The sequence below is a fragment of the Somniosus microcephalus genome, chromosome 7, assembly GCF_052327205.1.
Source record: "Somniosus microcephalus isolate GS21.2 chromosome 7, FLI_Smic_1.0, whole genome shotgun sequence".
In the NCBI taxonomy this organism is placed as follows: Eukaryota; Metazoa; Chordata; class Chondrichthyes; order Squaliformes; family Somniosidae; genus Somniosus; species Somniosus microcephalus.
The window spans coordinates 217,638,588-217,666,222 of record NC_140993.1 but is presented as its reverse complement, the minus strand read 5'-3'; the positions used below and the strand labels follow the sequence as shown (position 1 = coordinate 217,666,222).

Here is a 27,635-nt window from a genome sequence, read left to right as displayed (position 1 = left end):
ACTACAAGGCTGTCTCTGCCATAGTGTACCAGGAAGAAGCCATCCGCGATTCTTTCATATCTGGCCTCCGATCTAATTATATTAGACAGAGACTCCTCGAGAACGACTCATCAGTTTTAAAAACGGTCGTCGCTACTGCTCGATCGTTAGATGTAGCCCAGAAGAATTTAGAAGTGTATGCATCAGCCCATGCATTTCTCTCAGCCTCATGTGTTCCGAGTATGGAGGCATCCATAACACCAATGGAGCCTCCACTTAATCCTATTGTTGCGGCTGTACCCCATGTGTCTAAGTGTTATTTTGTGGCCCATCTAAACACCCCAGGCAAAGATGCCCAGCCAGAGAGGCTACCTGTTTTAAATGTAAGAAACAGGGACATTTTAGTAAAGTGTGTAAGGGTAATCCTGTACCCGATGTTTTCTCTGCTGCTGCCTATTGTTTTACCCTAACCTCGGCTACGGTTGACCAGACCATACCGTGTTCCTTGTCGAAATCTATGATGGACATCAAGATTAATGGTCATCCTACTGGGTGCTTGATAGACTGTGGCAGTACTGAAAGTTTTATACACCCCAACCTTGTTAACTCCTGTTCATTGAAGGTATATCCTACTCGAAGTGAAATTGTGATGGCGTCCAAGTCCCTTACTTCGGAGGTAACTGGATATTGTAAAGTCACATTGACCATTAAGGATACGGAGTATAAGGACTTTAAACTCCTCATATTACCTCAGTTGTGTGTGAACTTAATTTTAGGCTTGGACTTCCAGTGTCAGCATGAGAGCGTTACCCTTAAGTATGGTGGATCTCAGCCTCCAATCACAGTCTGCGGCCTTTCTACTTTAAAAGTAAGTCCGCCTTCTTTGTTCATGAACCTTGCTCCTAATTGTAAACCTATAGCGACTAAGAGTTGACGGTATAGTTCAGAAGATAAAGCATTTATAAAAGAGGAAGTGGAAAGGCTTCAACGGGAGGGAATCATTGAACACAGTAATAGCTGTGGCATGCCCAGGTGGTGGTGGTTAAAACTAATGAAAAGAAAAGACTTGTGGTCGATTATAGCCAGACTATAAACTTGTATACCCAATTAGACGCCCACTTAAGGAATTACCTTTACCTCACACTGTAAAAGCTTTAAGAAGGTGTCTGGGATTCTTCTCGTACTATGCCCAGTGGGTGGCTAACTACTCAGATAAAGTCTGACCTCTTATTAAGTCGACGTCTTTTCCGCTATCAGCGGAAGCTCAGGAGGCTTTCCTTAATATCAAACAGGACATTGAGAAGGCAGTGGTATGTGCCATGGATGAGAAGATCCCTTTTCAAGTGGAAAGTGATGCATCTGATTTTGCGTTGGCAGCAACTCTTAACCAAGCTGGTAGACCAGTAGCTTTCTCCTCTCATACATTGCAGGGACCAGAAGTTCGACATTCTTCAGTGGAAAAGGAGGCACAGGCAATTATCGAAGCAGTCAGGTATTGGAGACATTATCTCGCTGGCCAACGTTTTACGCTCATTACTGACCAGCGATCTGTGGTCTTTATGTTCAACACTAAGCAGAGAGGCAAGATCAAAAATGATAAGATTTTAAGATGGCGAATAGAACTGTCAACATATGACTATGATATTCAGTACAGGCCTGGAGTATTTAATGAGCCATCGGATGCTTTGTCACGAGGAGTATGTGCTAGTCTAGGTATAGATAAGCTTCAAAATCTCCACGACGCACTCTGCCACCCTGGGGTTACCAGAATGAACCACTTCATTAAGTCCCACAATCTACCCTACTCTATTGAGGAGGTCCGGACAATGACCAGAACCTGCCGTGTTTGTGCTGAATGCAAACCCCGCTTCTATAAGCCGTCCGAGCCAGCTCATCTTATTAAAGCAACTTGACCATTTGAGCATTTGAGTCTCGATTTTAAAGGTCCCCTTCCATCGAGCGACCGTAATGTCTATTTTCTTAACATTATAGACGAGTACTCTCGGTTCCCTTTTGTTATCTCCTGTCCGGATGTGACTAGTGCTGTTGTAATTAAATGCCTCTGCCAACTGTTTTCCTTGTTTGGCATGCCTAACTATATACATAGTGATAGGGGTTCTTCCTTTATGAGTGAAGAATTGCGACAGTTTTTGCTATCGAAAGGGATTGCAACGAGTAGAACTACCAGCTATAACCCTCGTGGCAATGGGCAGGTCGAGAAAGAAAATGCGACAGTGTGGAAGGCTATCGTACTGTCACTGAAGTCGCGAGGCCTGCCGACCTCTCGCTGGCAGGATGTCCTGCCAGACGTGTTGCATTCCATAAGGTCTCTTTTGTGTACAGCGACGAATGCCACCCCTCATGAAAGGATGTTTAGTTTTCCAAGAAAAGCTACTAATGGAGTAATGTTACCCACATGGTTGACAACCACAGGCCCTGTGTTGTTGTGCAGACATGTGAGAGGCCACAAGACTGATCCACTGGTGGAGGAAGTACAACTCCTCCATGCTAATCCCCAGTATGCGTGTATTCAATATCCGGATGGGCGAGAGGATACGGTCTCTATTAAAGATCTTGCACCTGCTGGAGCTTGAAAAGAGTTCGACTCTGAGAGTAGAGTTTTCAATCGTGGTATTGGGCCTTCAGAGACACAAACCCTCAGTGTGGAAAATACTGATGATTCTGGGAATTCGAATGAACCGGAGTTAGTACTCCGGGAGGAGCCTCAGCAAGAGTTACGTCATTCCCAGTGGATTATCAGACCTCCTGACAGACTGAATCTATAGCAGGGGGTGAATGTGATGAAATAACTCTGTGTTCTGGCATTTGTATTGTTGTTGTTGTTGTTGTTGTACTTGTTAATATCTGGAATGTTCCACCAGTGTAACCACTAATGCTTCTCCCTAGCCCCCCCCCTCTTCTGGAATGTTCTACCAAGGGCTGGGTCGGTGATGAATGATAGTTGCCCTGTGTTAACTTGATGCCATGTTCTTATTTAATAAAAGCCTTTAGTTTTAAGCTTTAACCTCATGGATTCAGGAAGTTATTTGGCACATCAGTAGCACAATGGTGTGACAATGAACATTTCAAATTGTAACGGGAGCAGAATTAAATGGGAAACAAAGTTATCATTTAATTAAGTGTATTTCTTTAGATCTTTACAGCACAGATGGAGGCCATTCGGCTCATCGGCCCTGAAATTCCATTGGGCTACCAGTCCCAATGTTCCCTTTAATTTGTATTTGGGCTGCGCGGCCCATTCAAAATACTGCACATGCGCGTTCTTTTCCGATTTAAAATCCAGTGAGCTGGCTGCGTGGGAGCTGCAGAGCGCTGGGCGACCGCGCAGCTTAAAGGGCTCATTGGCTACCACCTGCTTCTCGCCATAACTTGGGCAGGAGCTTGGCGGAAACAAGAGAGGACCACCATACTGAAACTGCCATTTACGTTGGGGGAATTTTAGTACAAAAAGCGGGTGGGTTTGAAGCAGGTGGGGGGCGGTGGGAGCAGGTGGAGAGGGTGAAATTTTTTAAATTCTAAACCCCGACCCCAACCCGCCTCCAACTTGCCCACTTCCGGGTTTTACGGAGGCGGGACAGGGGTCGGGGCAGCCAACCCACTCCCAGGAGGCGGGTTGGTAATTTAAATATGTTAATGTGGCTGGCAGCTTCAGATTTAACCCGCTTTGCAGGTTTAACTGTGGGCGGCCGGGTGTCCCAGGTCTTGGGAAACCCAACAGCTGAAGCGAGGCGAGGACAGCTTCGGGGAAAAGGTTAAGTGCCTATACAGCACTGCTTGTGGAGCAGGAGGAGCCGGAGTGCTTCCCCCCAGCCCCCAAGTTCCCCCTATTAGATCCCCCCAAAGAAAGTCCCCTGAGGTCGGGGATCGGACCCCCCGGGACTGGACACCCCCTCTGGGTTCGGGGATCAGACTCCACCCCAGAATCGGACCCCACCACCCCCCACCCCACCCCCACGGGGTCAGGGATTGAACCTATCTGCTCCTGCGGCCTGCTCCGGAGTGCTTCCCACCAGCCCCCCCAAGTTCCCCCTATTAGACCCCCCCCCCAAGAAAGTCCCCCGAGGTCAGGAATCGGATACCCCTGGGTTTGACACCCCCTCCTGGTTCGGGGATCGAACCTACCTGCTCCTGCAGCCTGCTCCAGAGTGCTCCCCGCTCAACTGGAAGCCAAGCCTGTCAATGAGGCTGACTTCAAGGCGGGAACCAGTCAAAGACAAAAAACGCACGCTGTGGAACTCCACAACACGATAAACCCCAGCCGCCTGCGCCCCGCCTACAAAACTCGCCCCTGTTAATATCCAGCCAGTTGTTCCTCTGGGGTTTCTGCCACTCTCCCACTGAAGTATCACCTCAGAATTTCAGGGCCATCACGTCTGTGACAGCTCTGTGCTGCAGCAATTTATTTGGGCACATTGGGGTTGAAATTAGTCTGCGTTTTGCCCAGCTTTTGGGCATAAAACGGGCGCAATGTATACCAATTTCTGGGTGCAAGGTCCTGCTCCTAATCTGCGTGGCGACGTATTTGTACAGAAACATATTGGACCACATTGTTTTTAGGCAACCTGGTGGCTGCCTGAAATCAGCGTTTGGTCAATTTAGATATGCAAAGAAGGATCCTGAGCCTGTTTCAGGGACCTTCTGTAAATTGTGTGAGAAACTAGGAGAATGCGCCGTGCAAGCTCCAACTAGTTTCTCCAGTTTTACAGCAGCAGTCCTTAAAGGGACCACTGGAGGCAGGCCACTGAACAAATAGTGGGGAAAGATTTTTTACCTTCTCCGTCTGTGGAATGTGGAGGAGCAGGAGTGCTCCTTCCAGCTCCACAGTCCCATAGTGGGTTGCTGTCAGTCTGTACTCGGCCCTCCTTTTCTCCATCATGTATTGGAGCTGGTGCCGCACCCTGGTCACAATAAGAATCCTCAGTCTCCGTTCCCCATTTACCCACCAGTCCGAACAATCTTTCGCCATTTACCCACTGTAAGGTCCCCAGGTTTCACTCAACCCTTTACTGGCTGCTCTACTCTCGCTGCCACTTCCGCTCACCATGTCGTTGCCACTGCTCCCAGCTCTGCAAGAAATGCTGGGCCCCATGCCCTCCCCACCCCACCCCACCATACACCATTCCCCAATCCTCTCCCTCCACACTCAAGCCCCATTTCCCCCAAAACCCAGTCCCCAGTTTCCCTCTCCCCCTGCCCAAGCCCCATTTGCCCTGATGGCTAGTCCCTCTTTCCACCACCTGAGCCCCAATATATTAGAAGTCCAACAAGGGAGGTCTCACTACTAGACCTAGTAATGGGGGATGAACCAGAGCAGATAAGAAAAGTAGAAGTAGGGGAACATCTAGGCAATAGTGACCATAATATAATACAATTTAAGATAATAATTAAGAATGGTAGTTCCTATCGCTCTCTCCCCGACCCCCAATCCCTGTCACCCACTCCACCAACCCCGTCATCCTCTCCCAACCCCAAGTCCCTGCCACCCTCACCCTGACCCCCAATCCCTGTCACTCTCTACCCGACCCCGAGTCCTTGTCACCTTCTCCCACGATCTCCTGACCCACTGTCAGCCTCTCCCCCAAGACCAACCCCCTGTCACCCTTTCCCTGACCACCAGTCCCTGTCACGCTCTCCCTTGACTCCCATCACCCTCTCCCCGACCTCCAGTCCCCACTCTCTCCCACTGCCCCGAGCCTCAATCGTCCGCCGCCGCACTCCCCCCAAGTCCCGATCTCCCAATGCCCTGACCCAGCCTGACCCCCAACATCTTGCTCCCTAGTCTCTGTTCACCCTTCCAACTCAGCCCCGCACCTCACCTCACTCTGTCTCTCTGCCCTCCACCCATCGAATCCGTTTCCTAAGTGGGAGCCAGATCTCTGTACCAATGGAATGCCCTCCCCCCCCCCCCCATTGAGGTGACGCCACGGAGTGGGGGTGGGTGGGCACTGCTGTGGTGTAAAAGTTAAGAGGTGTAATTCTCCCAGGTTTTTTCTGTTTCAAAAATATACTTTATTCATAAAAATTTGTTCAAATACATTACAATACAGCCCACATCACATTTCATGCGGTACAATACAACATGGCACTCAATTTACAGAGACAAATTGCAATACATTTTCATTACATATTTCAATACTTGTTAGAATACATTACAATACAATCCACAGATCATATTACATATGGCATAACACAGATGAATGCAGTACATGGTACTCTATTTACACAAACAGATTACAAGGACATTTTCATTAAGCCATTTCTGCATCATACGGCCCGAGGGGGTTTTTACACTGGTTCCAGCCCCTCGGTGTACAGTGGCGGGAGGGCCTTAAACTGTGGCCCTTCCCCATCGTGCCTTTGCAGCGGCGGCACCAACCTTTAGTGCGTCCCTCAGCACGTACTCCTGGACCTTGGAATGTGCCAGTCTGCAAAACTCGGTCGTGGACATCTCCTTGCTCTGGAAGACCAGCAAGTTTCGGGCAGACCAAAGGGCATCTTTCACCGAGTTGAGGATCTTCCAGCAGCAGTTGATGTTTGTCTCGGTGTGCAGCCCTGGGAACAGTCCGTAGAGCACAGAGTCCTGTGGTACGGAGCTGCTCGGGATGAACCTCGACAAAGACCACTGCATCTCTTTTCAGACCTTCTTTGCAAAGGCACATTCCAGAAGGAGATGGATGACAGTCTCGTCCCAACCGCAGCATTCTCGAGGACAGTGTGCTGTGGAGCAGAGATGGCGGGAGTGCATGGAGGGTCTGACGGGAGGGCCCTTCTCACCACCAGCCAAGCTACGTCTTGGTGCTTGTTTATAAGTTCTGGCAATGAGGCATTCTGCCAAATGACTTCAACAGTCTGCTCGGGGAACCATCCGACAGGATCCACCATCTCCTTTTTCCGTAGGGCCTCCAGGATGTTACGTGCTGACCACTGCTTAAAGGCCTTGTAGTCAAAGGTGTTTCCCTGTACAAACTTTTCCACGAAGGACAGGTGGTCTGGCACGGTCCAACTGGATGGAGCGTTCCACAGCAGCGTGGCCAGACCCATCCTTCGCAACACTGGGGACAGGTAGAACCTCAGCACGTAGTGACACTTGGTGTTTGCATACCGAGGGTCTGTGCACAGTTTGATGTAGCCACACACAAAGGTGGCCATCAGGATGAGGGTGACGTTGGGTATGTTCTTTCCCCCTTTCTCTGGAGATTTGTACATTATGTCCCTCCAGACACAGTCCATTTTTGATCTCCAGATAAAGTGGAAGATGCCTCGGGTGACTGCAACGGCACAGGGTCGGGGTATGGGCCACACCTGCGCCACGTACAGCAACACCGACAGCACCTCGCACCTGATGATCAGGTTCTTGCCCATAATCGACAGGGAGTGCTGCTCCCACATTCCCAACTCCGGGACACGGGGAGCAGCCAAGCGCCCAATGCACCCCAGCTCCGGGAATCTGGAAGCAGCGAAGCGTCCAATGCACCCCAGCTCCGGGAAACCGGGAGCAGCCAAGCATCCAGTGCACCCCAGCCCTAGAATACTGGGTGCAGCGACACTGCATGAAGAACCACCACCGACCGAGGACAGCCCAGATTGCATGGGGGACCCCTACACAACACCACCATCATCACCCCATCGAAACCCCCCCCGCAGGAAGCCAGGATGGCCAGGATGGGTTTCTCAGCCCAGGGCAAGTAAAGCTGTTCTCGAACACCGTGGGTATGCAGGTACAGGCCCAAGGGCTGGGAACAGCATAATGGACTACTTGTTCAAATGGGACTTCGGACTTTATTAATTTATTTAAATGAGTTTAAAGATTGCAACCATTAACGTGCGTAGCATCAAAAGTACTACGCAATGTGTTTCAACCTTGGGGTACCTCGCCAAGGTCAAGGCCAACCTGCTGTTCCTGCAGGACTTCAGCAACTACCGGCAGTGGTCGCAATGGTGGTCCCAGGGGCCATCGATCTGGTCAGGAGGGAATGATTGCCATGCCTCCGGCCTGGGTATTCTGTTGCGGGGAGGCAACTTCACCATCACCGAAGTTGAGGAGGTGGTGGGCGGCCGCTTCCTCGTAGCAGATGTACTGTAAAAGAACGCTCCGCTCAGGCTGATCAACGTGTACACCCCGGCTCTCAAGAACGAGTGGGTGGCTGTTTTCCAGCAGCTGCCACTGCTGCTGGTGACATCCAGGCCAGTTATTCTGGGCGGTGACATCAACTGCATCATTGATGCGGCTGGACGATCCGGCAGAGCCAACAGCAAACTGGACACCACGTCCAGACTTCTGATGGAAGCGGTAAAAGATGCCAAGCTGTGCGACTGTGAAGGAATAAGCCATATTTCAGAAAAATACACCATCATATGAACAGAATTCTGATATTATTAAAACATGACATACTGGGTTTAAAAATCTAAAGTCTCAACAACACAAGCTGTGCAAACAAGCTTCTGAGATAAGATGAAGTGTTAACACACAAGCTTTTAAAATGGTAATTGGTTAAAAATACTAAAACAATTACCCTATTGAAATAGCAGTTTGGTGCTTCCAGAAGGTCTGGAGTTTGGGAGAAACACAATGCAATGACCCAAGTAAAGTGTTAAAAACTAACACTTCGAACAGGAACACAGAATATTAAAAAACCATGTGCCTTTATAAAAGTAACATCAAATGAAACAGGAAACACGATATAATATAACCAACTAAGATGGCTAGGAAAACAAACACCCTAGTTGAAGTGATTTTGATTTACATGTTGTAAATATAGGCCTAGAAATTCACTGGCCTTAGCGCCGCTTTTGAGGCGCTAGAGGGCCTAGCGCCGAAGTTATGGCCAGTTTAGAAATTGACAGGGGCCCTAAATCGGCGTTAGGCCGGTAGCGCTGCGCCGGCACCGATGACGTCATCGGTGTGCGCAGCGTCCCGGTTGCCATGGTAGCCCGCCCGAACTCGGAAATTGAGTTGCGGCCGCCTCGCCCGTGGCAGCCGCAAGCAACGTTCTGGCAGAGGTGCCTTACAGAACTTTGCGCCGGCGCATTAAAGGCCCCGCGGCGGCCGGCCGCTTTCCCGCCGGCCGCCTGGCCGCAGCTCCCTCCCCGGACTTCCCACCCCCCCCCGGAACAGAAGCAAGCCCGGCACTTGTCCGAGGTGCCGGGCTCATTTTTAAAAAGATTACCGCGGGCCGCTGCCGGGTGCAGGCAGCTCCTCCTTAACGGAAGGAGGAGGCCTGCACTTCCCGAGCCTGCCGCACCGCAGCGGGCGCCGCAGCGCCGGAATAGCGCCGCAATGCGGCGCGTGGCGCCAGTTTTGAGGCGCTGAGACCCCTCAGTAGCGCCGGCAGCCGTTTGGGCGCGGCGCTACTGAATTTTTGGCGCGCGCAGGGGGACTTAGCGCCGGCACTAACTTCCGGCGCTAAAGCCCTCGCTGCGCCAAAACCGAATTTCTAGGCCATAGTATCTACAGAACACTTTGAAGATATGACTTCAATAGATGCACCAAGCAGTCACATTGTGTTTGCGTTGAACTTGGAACAGTTAGTAGACACGATGTCTGTTTTCAAACAGCAGAGGTGATTTAGAAATTGAACGGAAGACCTTCGATAAGAATGACATCAAATAAATACTACTGTCATATTGTTTTATGATAAGTTTTTGAAACACCTAAACAACAGACAGAAGTCTGAGAGTTGGCAGCTGAAATGACAGTAAGAATAGTAAGAATCCAACAGAGAGAATGAATAAAGATAATTAGCTTACATCAGCAGAAAACTTCAAAGAATATACCACTAAAAAAAAGGTATAAAAATAGAGCTTTCCAGATAGACAGTCAGAAGTCGCTGGAAAGGGCGAGCGATTCTCTCAACTTCAGAGGCATGCTCTGTAAGTTTTTAACTTTGAGTCTCGGGGATCACAAGGTACTTTTAATTTGATTTTGGTGGATATTCTGGATTAGAAAGAATAAGAAATGTAAGCTATTTGTTTTTGAACTGTTAATGTTGCGATTGACTCAATAGCTGTTAACTGTATGTCAGCTCTTAAATAAATCTATTTGTTTTTAGAATTGTCTCAAGCAGTATTTCTGTATCAAACTCAATTTCTGTACACTCTTTTGTAAGGAGTTGCAGAATTCTGGGGGGGTTTTCCGGATGCTCATAATATCCGGAAGGTTACAGTCTAGTTAAACTTATTAAAAGTGCTATCCGGAGGACGGTAACATCTTCAGTCATTCCTTTCCTTTAGGGAGAGATAGCCTGGACCTTTAGACCCAATTATGCGTCTTATGGAATTCGGCTATCTCTAACTTTAGTTGAAGGTGAACGTCTGGGGAATACGCCTGATCTGGGGTAGCTCGAAAAGGGCTAGGACTAGTAATTATTCCTTCACGACATCTTCAGCAACCCTGCAGACGGAGTGCCGCGTAGATACACCTGGTCGAGACCAGATGGGTCCATCCGTTCCAGGATAGACTTCCTGTTTGTGTCCTAAACACTCACGGTCAGATCCACCGATGTCACCGTTCTTCTCTGACCATTGCCTCTTACTGGCCGACTGTCACCCACAGGAAGACCAAAAAGTTGGCAGAGGGATATGGAAGCTGAACGTGAAACTGTTGACCCCAGAAAACTTTGAGGAACTCAAAAGGGATTACAAAGGTTGGAGAACCGTGAAATCCCTCTTTGATTCCCCGGCGCACTGGTGGGAAACGATCAAGACGAACATCAAGAGGTTCTTCATCCTCAAAGGTGTTCAGAAGGCGAGAGAGAGACAGAGGGAAATGTCCCGACTCCAGAAAAGCATGCAGAATCTGCTCCTGCTGCAGTCAATAGGGGTCGATGTCGGGGTGGAACTCCAAGAGGTGAAGGGCCAGCAAGCCTCAATCTATGCCTCAGAGTCCTCCAAGATCATCTTCCGCTCCAGAGTCTGCTCCGTGGAGCAGGACAAGACGTGCTCGCGTTTCTTCTTCCAAAAGGTACACAGAGGAAGCTCTGTGATCCACAGCCTGAAGAAAGAAGACGGCTCTGTGACGTCCTCACAGCCTGTCATACGAAGGATCAGCAAATCCTTTTATGCTGGGCTGACGACGCGAAGCCCACAGACAGCGCGGCCTCCCAGTCTTTCCTGTCGTCTATCTCAGAGGTGTTAGACAAAAGCGAGCGGGAGAGTCTGGATCACCCGCTAACTCTGGACAAACTGACAAAGGCCGTCCAGTCCTTTGACACGAGTAAAACTCCCGGAAACGACAGCTTACCGGTTGTATTCGGCTCTGTGGGACTGGATCGGCCCAGACCTGCTGGAAGTGTACGGGGGTATGCTTCTGGCCGGCAGCATGTCAGAATCGATGAGGAAAGGCATCATCACCCTCATCTACAAGTAGAAGGGGGAGAGGGAAGAAATCAGAAATTGGCAGCCCATTTCGCTGCTTAATGTGGACTACAAGATTCTGTCCAAGGACATCGCCAACAGGGTCAAGTCTGCTCTGAAGCTGGTGATCCACCCAGATTAGACCTGCACCGTACCCAGCAGGAAGATCTCTGATAGCCTCGCATTACTCAGGGATACAATCACCTACGTGCGGGACAGGAGGGTGGACACCTGCTCCATTGGACCAGGAGAAGGCTTTTGACAGAATATCACACACGTACATGATGGATGTGCTCTCCAAAATGGGGTTTGGGGAGGGAATCTGCAATTGGATCCAACTGCTCTACACAGACATCAGTAGCGCAGTTCTGATCAATGGGTGGGAATCGGAAAGCTTTCAGATCAAATCTAGAGTCAGGCAAGGCTGTCCTCTTTCCTCCGTCTTGTTTGTTTGTTGTAGCAATTCTCCCGGGTTGTTAGATGCAATACCAGGAGTCTGGGCACAGCACACGATAGATCGGATGGAACTGTTTAATACCCCTGTCCTAACCTCTCTCCTCAGTGTCAATAGTGACAATTTTTAATTGATGTCCCCTTGTTACCGATTACCTCACCAGGGTAAATAGACTTTCCCCATTCACTTCAGGATATCCTTTCTTTCCCAATTCTTATCACATCCTTTCATAATTTAAAAAACTGTACTAAATCTCCTCTTCACCTTCTCTGCTCCATTGGAGACAGTCTCAGGGCTAAAAATTCGGGTGCTTTACTCCACCCGCTACCATCAGAATTTAGCGAAAAGACAGTGCTCTTTTGCCAGCTGGTAGCGGGTCCCACGGCATCTGCCATTTTCCGAGTAAGATCAATGGCCCTACAAATTTATATCAGGGAGAGGTGACGCCAGTCGGCGTACAATACCGACTAACATCACCTCGGCGAACTTGGACCTTAGCACTGAGTTCAGCGCTGGGTCCTAAGCTCACCAGGTAAACCTAGCATGCAGTAGACTGACTGAGACACTGTGAGCACCTCTTAAAGGGAGACACATATCTTTCAGGTAAGTTTGCATTTACACTTTTGGACTGGGTTTTTTGACTTTATTGAAGTAGTGGCTTGCTGCAATACATGTTAAAAGTTTTTTAGTTGTGCATGGAGTGCTACTGGATGCTTGCAAGGCCTCGGATGGTAAAGGAAGGCCTCTGCGAAGACAAAAAGTGCTGCAAATTCTCAGCAGGTCAGGCAACATCAGTCGAGAGAGAAACGGGAAGAAATTGGTTACCTTTGCACCTCCCATTAGCGTTTCCAGGAGACGCTAATGGGGCGCTACCAGCATGGCGACCGGGTGCGGCCATAGTACCAACGCCCACGAAATTGAAGTGGGGGTTTGCAGCGGTGGTAACCACTAGCGCCACGCTCTCCTGCACCCAGAGATCATGATGTCATCCAGGTGCGTAGCACCCGGGCTCAGAAATTCACTCTCGCCCCCTGCCTGAGCGCCTGCCGTTAGCAATGACAGGTAGAGGAAGCGGTTTGCAGTCGGATGAGTGCTGGAGGAGCGCTATATAAAGGCATCAACACCTGATTTATTTTTAGTCGGCAAAGCCTTGTCAGTTTGACATAGACAAGCAGGCGTTTTGAGCAATTTCAGCATTTTTCAGTTGAAGGAGTCGTCTTCCTCAGAAAAATTATTCACTTTCATTTAGGTGAGATTTTAAAGTGCAACATTTCCATACTTCAATGGGGGCTGTACTGGCACTGGACCTCGCCCTCCAGCGTCAACATTGGAGGCAGCGGAGGCAAAGAGATTGCAAAATGTGGCCAGAGGTAGGAGGGCCAACAGGGCTCTCAACAGGAGGCCTGACCCTATTCCGGCAGCACATCTCCGACATCAATTTCACTGAGGAACAGTGTCTTAGAAGGTTCTGCTTCAGCAAGGACGTGGTCACAGAGCTCTGCCACCTCCTGCAGCCACACCTCGAGCTTCACATCAGGAGCACCACGTCTCTCAGTGGCAGTCAAGGTCACAGTCGCTCTCAATTTCTATGCCAGTGGATCCTTCCAGTGTTCAACAGGAGATATAGCGAACATTTCGCAGTTCGCCTTCCATTGCTGCATCCACGAGGTCACAGATGCTCTCTACATAAAGAGAAGGGACTACATTTCCTTCCCCATGACCAGAGAGGAGCAGAGCAAGCGTGCATGTGGCTTTGCCAGGATAGCGGGCTTCCCCATGGTGCAGGGCGCCATTGACTGCACCCATGTCGCTCTGCGTGCACCCTGTAACAATCTTGAGGTATTCCGTAATCGCAAAGGCTACCATTCACTAAATGTGCAGTTGGTGTGTGACCACAGACAGCGAATCCTCACCATCAATGCACGCTATCCTGGCAGCAGCCATGATGCCTTTATCCTGCGTCAGACCAGTGTGCCAGCTCTGATCCAGCCACCACATCAAGCTCGCGGCTGGCTGCTGGGAGACAAGGGCTATCCGCTCTCCACCTGGCTCTTGACTCCCCTCTGCAACCCCAACACTCGTGCCCAGCACTCATATAATGAGAGCCATGCTGTCACCAGGAACATCATCGAGCAGACCATCGGAGTGGCCAAGCAACAGTTCCGCTGCCTTGCTCGCTCGGGAGGAGCCCTCCAGTACTCGGTTGAGCAGATGTCCCTTTTCGTCATCGTCTGCTGCATGCTGCACAACTTGGCTATCATGAGGGCCCAGCCATTGCCACCAGGCATAGCCGCACCACCTCAAGAGGAGGAAGAGGGAGGTGAGGAGGTCAAGGACGAGGAGGAGAAGTAAAAGCAGGAAGAGGAACAGAAGCACGAACATCAGCGACGGAGGAGGCCGCCACTCAATCGGCCTTGTGGAAGGGCGGTCCGTGACCGCCTCATCAGACTTCGGTTCCAATGTATTGGAGGCCACTTCCTGGTTGCTTAGCACATGCCCATCATTCCATCAATTTCTCATTCCATGCCACACCCCAAAGCTTAAATGAGATACAGCCTAATTTCCCTAACCTACTGCTCCTACATAGTGTCTCCCCAGTGGCTGCAGCAGGGTTGGTGGAAGGTCTGGTTGTACACTACACCACCTCAGGATGGGCAGCAGTCTGGGCTGGCTGGATGATGGGCAGAGGCAAAGGCAATGGCGGAGTGGCAGTGGTCGAGCAGGAATGCTGTCACCCTGAGAGAGGATAGCAGGTTCCTGCTCCACTAGCCCACTGTCACTCCCCCGGGTCAGCACCTCAGCATCCCTACCAATCTGCTGCAGTGCAGATTGCTGAGCTGCTGCGACACTGTGAGATCCCTGGTGGACTGTGGTGGACACAGCCACGATGGCAGCAGTCAGAGCTTGCGTGGCATCAAGCTGTGATTGCATGAGAGCAGTATCAGATTGAATGGCACCAACTATAGACTGCATTACAGCACTAAGACAATGCATCGCTTCCGCCTGTGCTGCAATGGAAGCTGCCACATCGCCCATCACACGTGTCATGAGGTCTAGATCCACATGGTCTCTTAGGGAGTCCATCATCCTCTGCACAGTGGAAATGATGGGCTCCATGGTGTGCGCAGAGCTCTGTGCAATGTTGGAGTTGGACTCCTCCATGCTCCTTACCATTGCCGAGAGGCTCTTGGGCACCCTTGCCATTGCACCTATCATCTCGGTGTGCATGGCCATCACCCTTCTTGTGAACGCCTCCCCATCGAGGTCTTCATCTGAGTCCTGTGCAGCAGAACTCGTGTGCAAACTCGCCCTCCGGGGAGCTGGCTCCCGAGCTACCCTTTCCCCCTGGCCTTGCTGCAGCCCGCTCACCCCCGGTGCATCACCCAGTGCAGACCCCTCTACTAAACTTGCCTCTAAAGATCGCTTAGTGCCAATATCTGAGATGGTGCCTGCGGGTGAGAGATGCAGTGACGCGGTGCTTTGCTCCTCCTCCTCTTCTCCTTCCTCCCTCTCAGTGGGAGGCTCATAGACAGGCTGGTCATCTGGTTGCTGATTCGCTGAAAGCATAAAAGCACAAGACTCGCATTAAGGTGAAGGCAGGGGGGCAGGAAGGGAGCAAGGAATGCAAACAGTATCAGGAGCTGGAAAGTGGGAAAAGCTTGTGGTGTGAGGGGGAAGTGGGATGAGAGAAGGAGAGGGAATGAACATACCGTTGTTGCCCCCAAGGGGTTTGACATTGCCGACGGCCACGCCGCCCACCACCTGCTGCCCAATGAGTCGCAGCACTTGCTCCTCCAGGTCTGAGAGCTGCTGGAGCTGCGCATCAACCCCGCCTGTTCTCTGCTGCTGCCTCCTATTGTGAGCCATCTCGGCCTGCAAGAGAATCGAATGTGTGTGAGTCAGAGTCCAGCTATGTGTTTGGGAGATATGCCTGCCATAGTTGAATAGCTGTGATTGTAGGCAAGGCATGAGATGTGGATGTGAGTTTGAGTAGGTGCAGATGTTTGGTGGGTGAGTGGTGGGGGTGTGGTGGTTTGTGCAGTGTGTACAGACTGAGGTTCAGATGCTGGTATGTAGGACCTGTTGAAGCATAAACTCACCTTGACCACCCGAGTGAGGTCGTTGAATTTCTTCCAGCACTGTGTCAGGCTGCGTACGACCAAACTACTGACCGAGATCTCCTGGGCCACTTCCCTCCACATTGCCCTGAAGACCTGGGGTAATGGCCTCCTTCCAGTGTCCGGGCACAGCTCCATCGCTCCACTCCCATGAGCAATGCCTCCAATACTTCGCCCGTGAAACGACGAGCTCTCTCCCTGTAAGTGGGATCAGCCATCACGATCAGGGGATTCAGTTGTTAGCAGGTCACCCTCACAGCCAGCAATGCTGTTAATGAGGATCTGCACAATGATGCAACCTCCCCTTTAAGAGCTGGAAGGAGTCAGTGTGAAGGATCATTCCCGATTGCACTGCACCTGAAATTCATTATCGCTCTGCTGGTAGTGCCCCTGTAGCACCCTGCTTAGGTCATTAGTGCTTGATTTAGCGTTCCAGCTCTTTCCAGGAGCACTAACAGCCAATTTAGGAAAACCTCAGACTCATTCGTGCCTGGTGCTAATTTCTCACGATTTCAAAACTTAGCGCCCCAAACGGACCAATACCTAATTTCTCCCCCACAGAGTTCACATCTCAGGTCGAGATGCTGCAAGACCTGCTGAGTATTTCCAGCATTTTCTGCTTTTATTTCAGATTTACAGCACCTGCTCGCAGAGGGAAGAAGAAGACGCAGAAGAGGAAGAAGCGGAAGAGAAGGGAGTGGAAGGAAGGATACATCCCAGACAGCGCCTTTCTGGTTGAGATATCCGGGATCAAATCATCTGCCTGCAGTACCAGTGAACACAACCCCAATTCCCCTTTCAATATTTATCCCACACCTTACCTTCCCTCTGTTACTGATCATCACAGCGTCCTCTTGGCCACAATGCTGAAATAAAAGCCACCACAAAGCAAACTTTCCAATCCAACTTTATACATCTAATCATCCAATGTAACATCAAGAAATCAACTCATCATCCTTGTGCATTCCTTTCGTGTCTGTCTTGTGTGTGCCTTTGCCTATCCTACTGATGTCACGCAGTGCGACCCCAGTGGCTGCAGCATGGCTGGTGGAAGGCTGATGACTTTCAGTGGGAGACACTGCAGATGGCCTTGCAGGACGACCTCGAGGAGCTGGTGCTGGGAGTGTGAAATTGAATGACGATGTTTCTTCACTCTCCTCTCCCTATTCTTGTTCAAACACTGGCTGGGCAGGCTGCATTTCTTGGGTATGTGAAATGAGGAAGGCACAAGGGTGGAGTTGTGGTAAAGGGAGGGCGGGAAAGCATGAGGTGAATGCCAGAAGGAGGGTAATGTATGAGGATACCAGAATCTTGCATCCTTTCAGCCCCGCCACTGGCCAAGGGCTCAGCCATGCCCCTGCCAAGAATGGCCTGCACCGTCTGCTCCAAGGGGGTGAGGTGAGGCTAGGAATGGGAAATGTGCCTCGTGATTGGTACAGATTGTTGGTAGGTGAGTGATTGGGGGTGCAGTGTAGTCGTGCATTGAGAAATGTGTGAGGCTAGTGGTGCAGTTAGTAGGAGATGGCTTTTGAAGATGCATTCACTGACCTTGACCACTGGTCTGAGATCATGGAGCTTCTTTGGGCACTGGAGCCAGGTGGTGGGGGCAACACTGCTGGCAGTGACGGCCTCGGTGATCTGGTCCCACATCCTTCTTTCTAGAGGGCCTCCTGGCCTCTTTGGGTAGAGGACCTCTCTTGCAGTGTTGACTCCCTGCACGAAGCTGGAGTGCTGCATGTGAGACCCTGGCTTGCTAAGCAATTGGTGTTGGTGCTGAAACACCTTTCCTATTTTTTGAGGTGCAGAAGGGAATTCAGCTTTAAGAGCTGAAGAATCCCATTTGGGAATGTTTTTTCAAATGTTAATTTTTTTTTAAAGGCAGTAGAGCTGTAAGGGCTGAAAACTGCATTTTTTAACTTCATTAAAATTTTTATCAGTTCAGAAGGCACTGCCCTTTTAAGCAAACGGCAATGCACTGCCCTTTTAATATCCCACAATGCCTAGCGAACTCATAGCCTCGCTTCCAGAGGCAGTTGGAAGATGCAACGCTGCTTCTGCACGCCACATTTGGGACCAATGCCTGGCCTAATGTGTAGGGAGTGGCGCGTGCCCAGTCAGTTATGCCCCTGACTGCCTGTGAGCAGTTCGAATCGCTCCCACACCCCTGGGTTCTCGACACCGGACTTAGGTACAGGCGGCGATACAGAAAACGAGTAGACAATTGGTTTGGTGCAAGAAACTGTAAACTTTATTAAAACAGGAATAAAAATTACAAATACTGAAAAATCACTATGTAGTTACAGGTTTATCAAAAGAATACACTTAAATGGGAATGGGGAACACACGGCACATCGAGGGAACAACACACATTAATAAAATCCCTTAACCCTTATCCCACCTACAATACCTAACTAGATTAAGTTAAGAGGGGCCAGAAATTCATGCTCACCAATGGGGTTCCTTTGACAGTTCGAAACCTGTCGATAAAGCCGGTTGTGGTTTTTTTGGGGGGTTAGCTCTTTGTGCTCTCTGGGGCCTGCCGTTGTCACGTGGTCTCAGGGCGCTGCAATGGCGTCGTCCCGGTAAAGTACCCCGAGATTAAAGTCTTTGCTTGGGTACTTTGCCTCGCAGGGATGATGGTTCTTCTTCGGGTGGTGGTAGTTGAATTTTGCATGAAGATATTTGCAAGTAAGCTGGATTGAAGGCCCGATTATTCGAAGCGTTCTTCAATCTTCTTCCAATTCGTCTCGTCTCATCTCATCTCATCTCATCTCGTCTGGTCTGGTCTGGTCTGCCTGTGTTTGCCTGGTGCTGTACCGGGCATCTCTAATGGATTTGGGGAAGACATGGGCAGTGGCCAGGTAACAAGCGCAGGAGGAAGAGAACGTGGCTACCAATGGGCCTACAATTATACTCCCGTCGAAGGCCCTTATCTGCGTGCCAAATCAGGTCAGTCTTTTGTCTAATTTAGGTGGGCTCGTTTAATATGATTATAGCAATCTATGTTAACTGGTTTTAGATGGCCGTTTCCGCGCTTGATGGCCCCGATGTCCTGGTTGTATTGTCATGGATGAGACTTGATTGTCTTCATCCTACCTTGATGGCTACTGTGAGCTGTTATCGATTAAACATACAGGAAGCTAATGGACACCATTATAGGCCCATCTAGCTTGATTCGATTTGATTCAAACAAATGCGTATTCTGTGTTTACTTTGTCTGGCTGGGCTCCACAGAGTCTCTGTTCACACAGATTCCTGCATTTTAATGTTTTCATCTGCAGGCCTGCTTGCTGGCAGAGCCTTGCTTTTAAAAATCTTGTCAATGTTGGTCACGAGATTTACAGAAGTCATTTTGGGTGCCCTGTGTTTAATAACTTGTCCAAAACAGGGTCCCTTGATCCATAACTTGAGGAGTGCGGGAATTTTGAGAACCCTGCACTTACAAATGCCACCAGCAGTGTGTTACAGTGAGTTAGCGCTGGGCTACCAATCTTTAGTCCCCAGTGCGGATTTTTCTCTCCTACCGGCACGACCATTTTCAGCAGCCATTAACCCGAGGCCGCGGTAACACTGGCAACTTTCATGTCGCACTCGGATTTCTAGGCCTCAGTATCTTAGCTAAGTGGTATTTGTTAATAAGTAAGTAAAACTCATAAAACTTTAGCTGTGCCTGAAGAGACATGTAACGGAGAAGCTCTGAGAATATTTTTGTTTAAATTGCTTGGCTTTTTTCTCCTCTAATGCAAGTAAGAGTTAATTAAGGCACAAAGGTTGAAAAGTGGTTCAGACGTGACAGTGTAGGTGACAGATACATTATACGGCTCAGCCTACATTCTGAAAGAGCAAATGAGTTTGTAACATCATCCCATTCAAGCCTCAATTACCTGCTGACATCCACATTACTTTTACGCTGTGAACCAAACCTGCTGCATTCCTCTTGAGTAATGACATTGTTGGCAGACTGTTATTAAAATGAACTCAACGCTTGTTTAAAGTTATTAATTATCTGTTAATGGCTTTCTCTTAGCTGTCAGAATGTCATGTGGATCTGTAACAGCTGATTTTGTTTGTGAAATTATTTGAACTTTTATGTTTCAGTTGTTTCTTCTACTTTCCTTGGCCACTTTGCAGCCCTGTCTCTGTTATGGCTATTAGATCAAACCTGTTGGGGGAAAAATTTGGTATTGCCCCATTTGGGGCGCCGTTATCGGCCGTGCGCAAAGTTCAGCACCTGGCGCTAATTATCGCCTCCGACAGCAAACTTGGCTTTTATCGCCCCTGGAGGTGATTGGAATGCTAAATCAAGCACTTCACACCTGTCTTAAGGTGCAAACGCCAAGGAGTGAGGCGCTGCCGAGGAGTGAGGCGCTACCTCATAGTGCTGGCAAAGCAAGGAAGGGCAAATCAAAATAAATCTGCAAACTGCTGCTTAGTACTCAAAACTCCTTCACACAGCATTGAATCTCTCCAGAAGTCTTTCTCTCTCTCTCTCAGACTGCGTCTTGCAAAAATGTCACCAACAAAAAAAGGCAGGAAGCGGTCGCCTTTAGATAGCGCTCCCCTAGTCCCTTTCTGACAGCATAGCGCTCCCCTCAACCTGTCATTGCTAGCGGCAGGCGGTAAGGCAGGGGGCGCCACTCAATATCCGGTCCGGGGCGCTAACGGGGCGTTGCGCACTCGACTGACGTCACAATCTGCCGGCGCAGGAGATCGTGGCGGAAGTGTTTAGCACCGCCGCAAAATGTCTAGTTAATTTCGCGAGCGGCACAAACATCGCCACGCCCAGCCTCTAGTTGCTTTGCGCCCCAATTGGCGCCCTCTTAAGGCACTAACAGGAGGCGCAAACAACTGAATTTTTCCCCCGTTAAGTTGATGGGGCACTGGCGCCAGTACTGGGGAAAGAGGGATCTGTTCCGTTGGAACGGATTCCACTTAAACCGGGCTGGGACTAGTGTCCTGGCAAACCAAATAACTGGGGCAGTAGGCAGGGCTTTAAACTAATGAAGAGTTGGGGGGGGGTGGTGGTGGGAGGATTCAGGAAAGAGTAAATTTAAAATCAGCAAGAGAAATGTCAAGGCTCTAGAGCAGAGTAGAGTTTTGGATAAAAATAAGCAGAGTGAGTCAGGAAGGGACAGAGAGAGTACCAAAGGTAATAAGGCGACGTCAGGGAAAAATAGAAATAAGTCAAAGCTAAAGGCACTATGTCTGAATGCGCGAAACATTCGCAACAAAATAGATGAATTAATAGCGCAGATAGAAATTAACAGGTTTGATCTAATAGCCATAATGGAGACGTGGTTGCAAAGTGGCCAAGGTTGGGAACTAAATATTCCAGGATACATAACTTTTAGAAGAGATAGGCAAAATGGAAAAGGAGGCGGGGTAGCCCTGATAACAAAGGATGGGATAAAGACAGTAGAGAGAAAGGATCTTAGCTCTGAAAATCAAGAAAATCAACAGTTTGGTTAGAGCTAAGATACAGCAAGGGGCAGGAAAATTGGTGGGAGTTGTTTATAGGCCCCCAAACAGTAGTTGTAATGTAAGGCAGAGTATAAATCAGAAAATTAGAGGCTCATGTAACAAGGGTAATACAGTAATCATGGGAGACTTTAATCTATATATAGACTGAGCAAACCAAATTTGCAGTAATAGTGTGGAGGACGAATTCATGGAATGTATACATGATAGTTTTCTAGATCAGTATGTTGAGGAACCAACTAGGCAACAGGCTATTTTAGATCAAGTATTGTGCAATGAGAAAGGGTTAATTAATAACCTTGTAGTAAAGGGGTCTTTAGGGAAGAGTGACATTAATATGATAGAATTTTATATTGCACTTGAAAGTGATTAAGTTAAATCCGAAACTAGGGTCTTAAATCTAAACAAAGCAAACTATGTAGGTATGAGGGGCGAGTTGGCTAAGGTAGATTGGGAAACTACATTAAAAGGTATGACAGTAGACAAGCAATGGCTAGCATTTAAAGAATTAATACATAATTTACAACAAATATACATTCCTTTAAGGCACAAAAACCCCACAGGAAAAGTGGTCCAACCGTGGCTAACAAGAGAAGTTAAAGATAGTATTAGATCAAAGAAAGAGGCTTATAATGTTGCCAAAAAGTGTAGTAAGCCTGTGGATTGGGAGAATTTAAAAATGCAGCAAAGGACCAAGAAATTGATAAAGAAAGGGAAAATAGAATATGAGAGTAAACTAGCGAGAAACATAAAAACAGACTGTAAAAGCTTCTATAGGTATGTACAAAGGAAAAGATTAGCGAGTAAATGTGGGTCCCTTACAGGCTGAGAAAGGAGAAATTATAATGGCAGAGAAATTAAACAAATACTTTGGGCTCGATTTTCCAAGCCCTGAGGAGGCAAGTTTGGAGGCGGGAGTGGTGGGAAAATTGCAGAATCGGGGGGCAGGAACCCATCCCGCCACCGTGCCAATGTCCCAGGAGGTGGGTACCCGACCTGTGCTGGGAGCCGCCTCCCCGAGGTGGGAAGGGGATTAGTGCCAATTAACTGCCTGTTAACAGGTAGTTAACAGGCAGTTTTTTGCCTAATCCCTATTTTTAGCCCTGAAGTGTGGGCTGTCCGACGGCTCCGAACCACGCCAAGTTAGCGAGGCGGACCGTCGGTCTGCAGGGGTTGGAGGGGTCGAGATGTCCGTTGTGCAGGTGAGTGATGGGTGCATGTGTGCAGAGGTAAGTGTGTGAGGTAAGTGTAAAGTGTTTTAATAAATTTTACTTACCTTTACTTTTTCCTGCAGGCTTCATTCCTTCAGTTCTCGGGAGTCCCTCAACTCACCGGCACAGAAAGCAGAATGGCCGCTGAACTGTCAAGTTAGAAGACAGATTGTCAGTGTTTGACAGCTTCACAGAGCTGTCCCAAAAAGTGGGAGTCCCGCCTCCAAAAGCTCCCCATTGACAAAATCGAGCCCTTTGTGTCTGCAAAAAACTTCCTGGAAATAATGGAGAACCAAGTGTCTAGTGAGAATGAGGAACTGAAATAAATTATTATTAGTAAAAAAATAGTACTGAAGAAATTAATGGGACTGAAAGCCAATAAATCCCCCGTACCTGATGGCCTACATCCTAGGGTTTTGAAAGAGTTGGCTATAGAGATAGTGGATGCATTGGTTGACATTTTCCAATATACCATAGATTCTGGAACAGTTTCCACAGATTAAAAGGTGGCAAATGTAACCCCACTAGTTAAGAAGGGAGGGAGAGAGAAAACGGGGAACTACAGACCAGGTAGCCTGACATCAGTAGTAGGGAAAATGCTAGAATCTATTATTAAGGACGTGGTATCAGGACACTTAGAAAATTATAATAGGATTGGGCAGAGTTAACATGGATTTATGAAAGGGAAATCGTGTTTGACGAATCTGTTGGACTTTTTTGAGGTTGTAACTAACAGAATAAATAAGGGGGAACCAGTGGATGTGGTGTATTTGGATTTTCTGAAGGCATTCGTTAAGGTGCCACACAAGATGTTATTAAATAAAATTAGGGCTCCTGGGATTGGGGGTAATATACTAGCATGGATTGAGGGTTGGTTAATGGACAGAAAACAGAGAGTAGGAATACACGGGTCAATTTCAGGTTGGCAGGCTGTAACTAGTGAGGTACCACAAGGATCAGTGCTTGGGCCTCAGCTATTCACAATCTATATCAATGATTTGGATGAGGGGACCAAATGTAAAATATCCAAGTTTGCTGCTGATTCAAAGTTGGGTGGGAATGTAAGTTGTGAGGAGGATGCAAGGGGATATAGACAGGTTAAGTGAGTGGGCAAGAACATGGCAAATGGAATATAATGTGGAGAAATGTGAAGTTATCCACTTTGGTACAAAAATAGAAAAGCAGAGTATTTTTTAAATGGAGAGAGATTGGGAAATGTTGGTGTTCAGAGGGACCTGGGTGTCCTTGTACATGAATCACTGAAAGTTAACATGCAGGTACAGCAAGCAATTAGGAAAGCAAATGGTATGTTGGCCTAAATTACAAGAGGATTTGAGTATAAGAGTAAAAATATCTTACTGCAATTATATAGGGCCCTGGTGAGACCGCACCCGGAGTATTGTGTACAGTTTTGGTCTCTTTACCTAAGGAAGGATATACTTGTCATAGAGGGAGTGCAACAATGGTTCACCAGACTGGTTCCAGGGATGGGGGGATTGTCCTATGAGGAGAGATTAAGTAGACTAGGCCTATATTCTCTGGAGTTTAGAAGAATGAGAGATGATCTCATTGAAACATACAAAATTTTTACAGGGCTTGACAGGGTAGATGCAGGGAGGATGTTTCCCCTGGCTGGGGAATCTAGAACCAGGGGTCACAGTCACAGAATAAGGGGTCGGTCATTTAGGACTGAGATGAGGAGAAATTTCTTCACTCAGAGGGTGGTGTATCTTTGGAATTCTCTACCCCAGAGGGCTGTGGAGGCTCAGTCGTTGAGTATATTCAAGACAGAGATCGATAGATTTTTGGATATTAAGGGAATCAAGGGATATGGGGATAGTGCAGGGAAGTGTAGATGAGGTAGAAGATCAGCCATGGCCTTATTGAATGGCGGAGCAGGCTCAAAGGGCCAAATGGCCCACTCCTGCTCCTATTTCTTATGTTCTTATGTTCTAAGCAGCTGAAGATGGTTGGTCTTAGGACACTGCCCTGAGGAACTCCTGCAGCGATGTCCTGGGGCTGTGATGATTGGCCTCCAACAACCACAACCATCTTCCTTTGTGCTAGGTATGACTCCAGCCAGTGGAGAGTTTTCCCCCTGATTCCCATTGACTTCAGTTTTACGAGAGCTCCTGGATGCCACACTCGGTCAAATGCTGCCTTGATGTCAAGGGCAGTCACTCTCACCTCACCACTGGAATTCAGCTCTTTTGTCCATGTTTGGACCAAGGCTGTAATGAGGTCTGAAGCCGAGTGGTCCTGGCAAAACCCAAACTAAGCATCGATGAGCAAGCTATTGGCCTGTCCTCAGAAGAGAGGACGGTAACATGAAAGTAGATTCTAGCCACGTTGCTTGTGCTGGGTCCTGGATCTGAGTGCCCACTGATCAGCAGGAGGGCAGAGTTGACGGTATTAGTTAGATGCTGTAGACCCTTTAAGGTGGAACCCTGTATCTCTGCAAAGCCAATCGCCATTATTCTCTCCAGACGATCCCCCTAAGTCTGGAGGCCAGTGGTCAAAGAATCCACATTGGGCGCAATAACTGGTCTGGAGGCCTTTTTGTCAGGTGGATGGTTGCTGCCATTCATGTCAGTTCGCACTGTATTGTGTCAAATATTTCTCGGATATCAACATGACCCACGCCATCTATCTCAGGTCTTAAAAATGCAACGTTGGGGCTAAATTAAATACCTTGTTGCATTTTGTGTTTTTGCCATATTTGAATACATATTATACACATCATGTGTTTAGATGCCTTCGACAGCCCTGACTTCGCAAGGCTCTACTGCATTGTGGAGCTTCGCTGGAGTTGAACGTGGGTTGGGAGATTAAGCATTCACACCCATTTCACAGTGTTCCGCATTGCAAGTTGAAGAAAATTGTCAGGCTATGGGAGGCTATGCTGCTGGCCAAGGCAAGTCCTCAGTTCAATATAGAAATAATTCAAATCAGATCCCATGTCATGTTTAACATTCTTCTGATGAGCTACATCCCCAGTGTTGACCTTGCCTGCACCAAATGATTGCGTGACTCATTCGCTGGCCTGCTGTGCTGGAATTGGATTCTTAAAGCAAAGTTTCTGTTGGAAAAGCTGATTCTGAACCTGTGGGAGTATTTTTAAGTTGCACTGATGTTTAGTCCCATTTTGCTTCCTGCATTAGTTTCTGTTGATTTGGAGGGTGACAGTTTGCTTATTAATTTTTTTATAAATTATACTTTCAATCATGCTATTGCTTGCTGCTGCAATTGAACTTGCAACTATGAAATTGCTGAGAATGGGAATTCTTTTACAGGTTCCGATAGGGCTCCACAATTTAGATGAGAAAGATGAGTTCATGCGGGATACCAAGTGTGATGAAAGAAAGACTTGCATTTATATAGTGCCTTTCACGACTACCAGACGTCCCAAAGCGCTTTACAGCCAATGAAGTACTTTTTTTTTTGATGTATAGTCACTGTTGTAATGTACGAACGCGGCAGCCAATTTGCGCACACCAAGCTCCCTCAAACAGCAATGTGATAATGATCTGTTTTTAGTGATGTTGATTGAAGGTTAAACATTGGCCAGGACACCAGGGACAACTCCCCTGCTCTTCTTCGAAATAGTGCCATGCGATCTTTTATGTCTACCTGAGAGCAGACAGGGCCTCGGTTCTACATCTCATCCGAAAGGTGCCACCTCCGACAGTGCAGCGCTCCCTCAGTACTGCACTGGAGTGTCAGCCTAGATTTTTGTGCTCAGGTCTCTGGAGTGGGACTTGCACCCACAACCTGCTGACTCAGAGGCGAGGGTGCTACCCACTGAGTCACTGGCTAACACTTACGTCTGCGCCTGCGAGAAGATGAATGGTTCTTCCCATAGCTATGAAAGTTACCACAGTATTAAGTGTTTATGCCACTGGATCCTTCCAACCCACAACAGGGGACATCTGCCAAACCAGCCAGACTGCAGTTAATAAATGCACCAAGCAAGTGAAAGGTGTAATGCTTGCAAGAGGCAACACTTTTGTCAGTTGCCATGTGAAAGGAAGGCATCAGTTGTACAGGACATAGACTGTTCACTAGGTGACAGCATTTAAAGAGTACAGGGCATAGTAGATGGTACCTATATGGGCAGCAGGCCTCCTCAGATCAACATATGGGTTGCTTGGACCGAAAGGCCTTCCATTCAGCTAATGTTCAGGTGATGTCTCACCACAGAAAAGTCATAATGCAAGTAACTGTCCATTATCCCAAAAGCATTCATTATGCCTTCATTATACAACAATCCACAGTGCCTACGCTAGTTGAAGGCTCACATAGACTGGACAGATAGCTGCTGGATGACTTTAGCTATCCTTGACAGCCACAGCTGATGGCCTATTGAAAAACTACATAGGATTACATGGGATATATGGCACAGAAATAAGCCGTTCGGCCCAACCAGTCAATGTCGGCGTTTATGCTCCACTCGAGCCTCCTCCCGTCTTTCCTCATCTAAATCTATCAGCAAAACCCTCTATTCCCTTTTCCCTCATATGTTTGTCCAGCCTCCTCTTAAATGCATCTATACTATTCGCTTCAACCACTCCCTGTGGTAGCGAGTTCCACATTCTCACCACTCTTTGGGTAAAGAAGTTTCTTCTGAATTCCCTATTAGATTTCTTGGTGACTATCTTATATTGATGGCCTCTAGTTATGCTCTTCCCCACAAGTGGAAACATTCTCTCTGTATCCACTCTGTCAAAACCTTTCATAATTTTAAAGACCTCTATTAGGTCACCCCTCAGCCTTCTTTTTTCAAGAGAAAAGAGACCCAGCCTGTTCATCCTTTCCTGATATGTATACCCTCGCAATTCTGGTATCACCCTTGTAAATCTTCTCTGCACCTTCTCCAGTGCCTCTATATCCTTTTTATAATATGGCGACCAGAACTGTACGCAGTACTGTAAGTGTGGTCTAACCAAGGTTGGATGCAGGTTTAGCATAACTTCCCTACTTTTCAATTCTATCCCTCTAGAAATAAACCCTAGTGCTTGGTTT

At 48.3% G+C, this 27,635-nt stretch overlaps 1 protein-coding gene across 1 annotated transcript; it reads right to left on the bottom strand.

Moving 5' to 3' along the window:
- Positions 1–5,995: 5,995 nt before the first annotated feature.
- Positions 5,996–24,271, bottom strand: LOC147115118 (uncharacterized). Its single transcript, XM_085993416.1, has 2 exons — positions 22,679–24,271; positions 5,996–8,313 (listed from the first exon to the last, which is right to left on the bottom strand). The coding sequence occupies exon 2, from the start codon at positions 7,588–7,590 to the stop codon at positions 6,499–6,501; it is 1,092 nt and encodes a 363-aa protein (XP_085849542.1). The 5' UTR covers positions 7,591–8,313; positions 22,679–24,271; the 3' UTR covers positions 5,996–6,498.
- Between the last annotated feature and the right edge of the window lie 3,364 nt (positions 24,272–27,635).

What these genes read in the sequence shown, in the direction of transcription:
- LOC147115118 (XM_085993416.1), bottom strand. Translation starts at nt 7,590, where the DNA reads ATGCAATCTGGGCTGTCCTCGGTCGGTGGTGGTTCTTCATGCAGTGTC.